This window comes from Penaeus japonicus, unplaced genomic scaffold, assembly GCF_977035675.1.
Source record: "Penaeus japonicus unplaced genomic scaffold, GWHDUDI00000001_assembly GWHDUDI00000014, whole genome shotgun sequence".
Taxonomy (NCBI): domain Eukaryota; kingdom Metazoa; phylum Arthropoda; class Malacostraca; order Decapoda; family Penaeidae; genus Penaeus; species Penaeus japonicus.
This window is the reverse complement of record NW_028234416.1, coordinates 36,377,477-36,384,976: the sequence shown is the minus strand read 5'-3', so window position 1 is coordinate 36,384,976 and position 7,500 is coordinate 36,377,477. Positions and strand designations below refer to the sequence as shown.

Here is a 7,500-nt window from a genome sequence, read left to right as displayed (position 1 = left end):
TTTTAGATATTCATTCATCTATTTACCCACGTAATTATGTCCCTCATTCCACATGTATATCCACTACCGAACCAATTCCATTCCTTCTCCTATTCATGCAATCACCTCCTTCATCCCACCCGTCTATCCACCTCCATCCACCTCCGTCCACAAGCATCTCCACCGCCTGACCAGCCGAGTCCACTCGCTTCCTTCCAGCCGGCGCTCGGGCCGAGGAGGGACTCTTCTTCCAGCCGGAGAACCAGCTGACGACCGAGTCCCACGCGACGGCGCGACTCGGGCCCAGCAGCGAGACCCTTTCCGACCTCACCGTGTGCACGTGGGTCAAGGTCCAGTACTTCCGCGACAGCGCTTCTTACCTCTGCTCTTACGCGGTCACCGATCAGAAGAACAACGAACTCAATTTCGGGATTAGTAAGTTGGTTGCTGGGTCGCTTGCACGATTGTTTACCTATTGTTTACTTCAGAATTGTCCCTCTTTTTAAACGTATTTTTCTTTCCTGACACTGATTCTATATATTCCGTCTTTCTTTTCGTGCTTTTCTTCATCTTCTGCCTCCTTTCCTACTTCTTCTGTGCCTGCTGTTTCCTCGTGCTTCAGGCTGAGGTCGCTGCTGGCGCGTTCCCTTCTTGCGCTCCTTCGTAGACGGATCGCTGGCTGTAAACCAGGGCACTTAAATTCACGTATATGAACACACACACACACACACACACACAAATATACATTTTTTTCTCCTCTTCCTCTTCAATCTCTTCCTCCTCCTACTCCTCCTTTTTCTCCTTCTCCTTCCCTTACTCCTACTCCTGCTCCCATTCCTGCTCCTCCACCTTCTCCGTCTCCTCCTTTGCTTCTCCCACTCTGCTTTTTCCCACATCATCATCCTCTTCTGCTTCACCTCCCTCTTCTCGCTCTCCTTACCTCCAGCATGACCTTCACGGTTATTTACGTCTAAAAGATTAGAGATTAGAAAAGATTAACAACGTTGTCTCTTGCACGCCACTGACATCTCGTTGAATCCGACTTTGATTTTTTATGTATATTTAAAACCTGATACGTTTCTATAAATGATATAAAGGATATTACTATAAATAATGCAAAGGATGATTTGAATTATTCTTTGCCGAGAAATACCACCGATAGAATGGTTTATTCCAAGTCATCAAATATAATGGCATGTGTTGCCAAGGCCGGAAACCGGATTTCATCGATACGTGTTAATAACGGGGTGATTATCACACCCCATTCTGCGAACGGCCTGGTCTGGCCATTCCCCAAATCACACTTTTTATAAACGGCAATCAGTGTTTTTTTCTGTAATTGGGAGCCTCCGTTGAAGGAAACAGGATTACGAACTGAATTGTGCTGCGAAGTCATAAATCCTTCGAGAATAGTGGAGTAGTGGCGATACTTGGCTGTTTCTAATAATCATCGTCAGGGACATTATTATATATTTCTATATTTACAGTTATGAAAAATGCCAATAATAACGATGATAGTAAAACATTTCAAGAATCTTCTTGCTAAGATACCACAGATAAGATTTCTTCATTATTTTATTATACAGACAAGATTTGAATAAACATTCTACGCTTGTAAGAACAGAATGACTACCAGTATATATATATATATATATATATATATATATATATATATATATATATATATATATATATGTGTGTGTGTGTGTGTTTGTGTACGTGTGTTTGTTTGTTTGTGTGTGTGTGCGTGTATGTGTGTGTATATCATAGATATATAAATGGATACAATCAGGATGAATATAAGTTGGAAGTATTCCTAATGGCTACTGTGATTATACATTTGCTGACTGATGCCCTGGAGGTCACTCGTGTGTGTGCGTTCCTACGTGCGTTCCTTCGGGCATGTGCGTTTGCATTGCCTAGCTAGGAGGACCAATCAAACAAAGCGTTGTTTATTGCACGGTATTAATAATGAAACTTCGGCCGTCGGTACTATACTAAGGTGAGATATATCTCAGCTACTTATTGAAAGAACATAATACATTCGACAAAATGTTTCTGATGAATTCACAAAAATAATAGATAAATAAACCCTGCCTCAAGTTGTTTGGACCAAGCAAACAGCTGTCATGCAAATCAAATATGATGCCTCATGGCGACGCGTCCATGAAAAGTTCTCGGCGATTGCACCATCTCTGGAAACAATCCCCATCACCCTGAGCGAAGGTGTGTGCAGTAATTTACTGTAGGTAGCTTCAAAAGAAGGGTTATATGCATAAGGGTTATGGTGGATATAAGATTGCATGACCTATTGAAGAAGATTATAATAATATGTATATCGGAATATGCATGGAATCAATAGTTGTTGAATATCCACATAAACATATAGCGATGGGATATCAAAAAATATATATATAACTGTTCTTGATTCCCTCTAGACCTACTATTGACGCAGGTAATGGATCGTAAAGGAGAACTTTCTATTTGATCATGTCTTCTAGTGCGCAGAGGATATTGACCTTGAGAGTTTACAAGTTTAGGCGGTTGCTGAGGAATGCATATCATGTTTTTACAGTTAGAATGAAAAAAAATCATACCTGAACATATACGTATTTGATCGTAAAGAATACTAACCAACACATGCTGACGTATCTTCAGTTCTTATTCCAAGCGTAGAAATAGCCTCAGACAACACTTATACCTAAACAATCATTCACAACAAACGCTTAACACGTCTTACCTTTCCAGAGAGCACCAGAGTGTTTATAGCCATCGGAGGCAAGTACCTGTATGGCGACGGAGCGAGGTTGTACCCGGATGAGTGGTATCACGTGTGCTTTGTGGCCAACAGCGAAAACTCAACTGGAACCTTCTACCTCAACGGGTAAGCAACGAAAGAAATTGTAAAAAAAAAAAAAAAAAAAAAAAAATCAAATCATCAAGAAAAGAGTCAAGTGTGAGAGACACTGTGTGTGTTTGTGTACGTGTTTCCGTCGTGACACAGAGGGTATATCCGTATATGTCTGTTTGTGCGTGTACGTGCGTGTGTATGAAACGAACTAAAAAGAACACCGGGTGAAAATTGAACTTTCTTTTGCAGGAAGAAGAATGGCGTGAAGAGTTTGCCCCGGCAGTGCATCCTGCTCAACGGGTCCCTCGTACTGGGTCAAGAGTCAGACAAGGTCGGCGGAGGATTTCAGGCTCTTCAATCCTTCTCCGGAATCATTTCGGATTTCAAGTAAGTAGGATCGGAACGTCTGTAGGATTTGTCATCAGTTTTGTTCTTAGTGAATGACTTATCTGTATTGCTTGTAGGACTGTGCATTCATCTCATGTTGCACCAATGATGAGGAATGGGTAGTGGGACAAAGGAGGACAGAGAGAGAAAGCGGAATCAGAAGAATGGGGAATGGGAACAGAATGGAGAATGGGAATAGAATGGGGAATGGGAACAGAATGGAGAATGGGAATAGAATGGGGAATGGTGACGATGGAAGAAATGGGGACTGAGATGGGGGTTAAAGTGAAAGAAGAAAAAGACAAAAGGGAAAGACAGGATAAAATACAGACATACACACACACACACACACACACACACACACACACATGCAGTGACAGAATCCGACACGACTAACCTTCAGCAGCGCATGACTCATCCGCATTCCGCCTTCCAGTCTGTATTCTCGAAGTCTCCAGGAAACCGAAATCAAAGACCTGGCTGAGTGCTCGAGGCAGGTTCCCGAGGGCGACGTGGTGAGCTGGTCCTCGACTGAGTGGCAAGTGGAAGGCCCAGTTATAAGGGTGAACCTCACTCAGAATGATTTGTGTCCTCCGCGCAGGTTGGTTTCCGAATTTGCTTGGTTGAGGTTTCCATTATCACAATTAGTGTTATTTTTATTATTGCAATCATTATTGTTGCTGCTGCAATTAGTATCATTACCATTATTATAATTATCTTTGTTAGCGCAACTATTATTTCTACTGACATCATCATCATTCTTACTATTTTCCTTTTCGTTATCACTATGATAGTTATCTTGCATTCTTGAAGCGAGGAAATGGAACTAACAATAATGATGAGAAAGGAGAAATAAAAGAAAGATTCCAATAATAGATTTAGCGTTAATATAATAATTTAGCAAATGTGATTCTAAGCAATTTAGTGAATGGATCCTCAGATAGATCAAATAAAGACTGGAAAATAGCTATAAAAAGATATCATAGAAACAGTAAAACAAACACACGAATAGATAAAAAGCAACAGCAAGCAAGAGATAACAGTAACGGCTGTATATTCATTAACAAGACAAACGAATATACTTCTAACAGACCTCTTTCCCCAAGCAGATTTAGATTTACAGTCTTCCCGAGACGTTCCAAAGAAAGAGCAGCCAGGAAGGAGTCTCTGCAGGAACCTCAAGTCGACTCTCGCCACGCCACGGAGCGCCGAGGAGAACGCCGCCCTGTTCGAGCAAGCGGCCCACTTCACGTCCGTCTGTCAGCCTCCCAACCACGCTACGGGGTTCCTGTGGGTGGGGGCGAAGAGGGATGGCGACCAGTGGGTGGACACGGAGGTGAGCAGAGAGGAGATGGAAGGGAGGTGGAAGTGAGATCTAGGGAGAGAGAATTCCGGGATTCTTCAGGGTGAGAAGGGGGAATTAATGAATACTGAGGTGGTCTGAAAGAAAAAGGATGAAAGAGAGGAGAAGGGGAAAGGAAGGAAAGCGCACGAGAGAGGGAGGAGGGTGGAGAAAGATTGGGAGACATTCAAAGAGAGAGAGAGAGAGAGAGAGAGAGAGAGAGAGAGAGAGAGAGAGAGAAAGAGAAAAAGAGAGAGAGAGAGAGAGAGAGAGAGAGAGAGAGAGAGAGAGAGAGAGAGAGAGAGAGAGAGAGAGAGAGAGAGAGAGAGAGAGAGAGAGAGTGAGGGGGGTGGGGGGTAGGGGAGGCAGCCAGCTAAATAGACAAAGGCAAAACAGTAGCAATGCATGGTAACCAGGCAGATACAAAAAAATGGAAAGAATATGATGGTGGTGTAAGCAATCATTTGATTGAGTCAGTAATCAACACTGTTCATGTAATTAAGGCGCTGTCACACTAGCATATTTTCCGTCGTTTTTCTCGTCAATTTTCAAAATTGGTCAATTTTTGGAGGCGCGCAGTCACACTAGGAGCCATTGGCTTGGTAATACGATACTCGCCTCGCAGTTGTAAACAAAGGCGCCGAGCAAGCGATAGTGCGCAGCGATGCTAAACTTTGTTTTAGCAGATGATGAGCGTAACAAGAAAATGTTCTCAATCAAATATTCCTCTGAAGGGCGTGTGTCCAAGCAAGAGAATTGGCACAGTCCAACGTGTGTCAAAGCTGGAGGAGAAATGGCGCGCTCTGTGGCTGATGGATGTAAACAGTCAAATCGAGCACTTACAACAATATTTAATTATGGAAATAAAATGTAGATTTACATATTTATATTTGTTAATTTCATGATATGTATAAGAAAAATAAGATTAATTTAATGTTATTATAATTAATGATTTTAAGCAAATACAAGCATTTAAAAATATAGTTCTTGATTTGAGTCCGCTTGGCTTAGCAGACGACGGAAATGTTTTCACGCGGGAACTCGGAATTATCGTCTGACTAGAAAAACGACCATTCGCTCGAAAATTGACAATTTTTCAGAAAGTTGACGGAAAAGTGCTAGTGTGACAGCGCCTTAACCAGCACCAATAACAATGATCATGATGATAATAAACAGCAATAACAGCACAAATAAGTAATAACCCCCCCCCTACAGGGAACCAGCCTTAACTACACCAACTTCGGCGACTGGAGTATGGGCGACTACAGGTGCGCAAGTTACCTCCTTCCCCGGTACAGGGGCAAGTGGACAGACGTACCGTGCGGGAGGTACACCTTCTGCGCTGCCTGCGAGGAGCCTCGACCGGTCGCGCTGAGAATCAGGGGCTTCTGTGCCAATGACTACAAGGACACCATGTTCAGGCTCGACACGGACCCGGCGACGAATCTGCCGGCGTTTCGGTAGGTGGAGTTGTGTGAGGGAGCAGCGAGGCTCTGCTGAGGGATTTGAGGGAGTTATTTGATCGGCCGGATGGGCATTTGTCTGGTCGCATGTTTGTCTGGGTATTCGAATGATTATTCAGATATAAGGGCGAACACACACGCACACGCACTCGCGCACACACACACACACACACACACACACACACATACTCACACACATACACACACACGCGCGCGCCCTCCCTCTCTCCGCCCTAAAGCACCTACAGCAGCACCTCCTCCTCCTCTTCTCCACAGGGGCTTCACGAAGTACCAAATCAAGTACGGCGAGGACCGGAAGTGGCATCTCCTGAACATGTGGACGAGCGAGACCGAGGCCACGCTCTTCTCCCACGACGCGTCCCTGCCGCTCGGACTCCACAGCTGGAGGATCACCTCCAACTCCGATATCTGCGGCAAGCAAGAGGGTGTGTGGAGTTTTTTTTTTCTCTCTCTCTATTTCTCTCTCTCTCTCTCTCTCTCTCTCTCTCTCTCTCTCTCTCTCTCTCTCTCTCTATATATATATATATATATATATATATATATCAATCTCTCTCTCTCTCTGTTTCTCTCTCTCTCTTTCTATATATATACATATTTATGTGTGTGTATATATATTGTAAGCCACCTGCTGACACTGGTTGTAAGCCACCCACTGCTGCCATCAGCTATACAGCACCTGATGCCCTGGTTGTAGGTCGATGGTTAATAGACAGACGTTCACATGCCATGGTCTTTATTGTGGACTGTTAATTACACCAGACCCTGGCCGAAGGCCAGAGGTCAGAGCGGTTCGCTCTAGTCTGTCTGTCTGTCTGACCTCTCTGCCCTGATCTGTCTGACCTGGGCTCCTTGTGTGTCCTTTAAGTACAAATTCTCAGTCACTTTCTACGCCTCGGGGCTTCCGTTAGCAAACACAGCTGCCTAGAAAGGCTTGTGTTCCGAGGCGGAAACGAAAACAGGAAGCAGGATGCGTCAGGTCAAGACACACTGCCATCGATATTGCATTGAATTAAGTAGACATACATGATCAATGTCTTGTGTCACATAATATCAATACCAGTGCCTTACATCACGAGCGATGTTATATATATGTGAGAAGATGGTAGAATGCAGTAACGCATTTTAATATATATATATACAAATTTTACCTCCCTGACCTGGACTGGAACCCGCGCCATAAGATTGATAGGTATGGTGGTGAGACCGATCGGCTACTCGACCCGCTAAAAGAATTGTCCAACCAGATGCCTTATGAGACGTCATGGAACTTACCTATGTGCTCTTAGCAGAGCAGTGATTCCGTTGCTGCTGAGCGCCCGCGGGAATTTCCGTAAAAAATCGCTATCACTGCTCTGCTAAGAGCACATAGGTAAGTTCCATGACGTCTCATAAGGCGTCTGGTTGGACAATTCTTTTAGCGGGTCGAGTAGCCGATCGGTCTCACCACCGTACCTGTC

General features: G+C 44.0%; 1 protein-coding gene across 1 annotated transcript in view; it reads left to right on the top strand.

Moving 5' to 3' along the window:
• The window catches only part of LOC122267911 (uncharacterized), a 27,390-nt gene that overhangs the window by 13,327 nt on the left and 6,563 nt on the right, over positions 1-7,500 (top strand). The window contains 8 exon segments of the mRNA XM_086544188.1: positions 199-414; positions 2,728-2,863; positions 3,080-3,217; positions 3,654-3,818; positions 4,327-4,375; positions 4,377-4,553; positions 5,775-6,019; positions 6,299-6,468. Coding sequence (XP_086400314.1) covers positions 199-414; positions 2,728-2,863; positions 3,080-3,217; positions 3,654-3,818; positions 4,327-4,375; positions 4,377-4,553; positions 5,775-6,019; positions 6,299-6,468 — 1,296 coding nt within the window.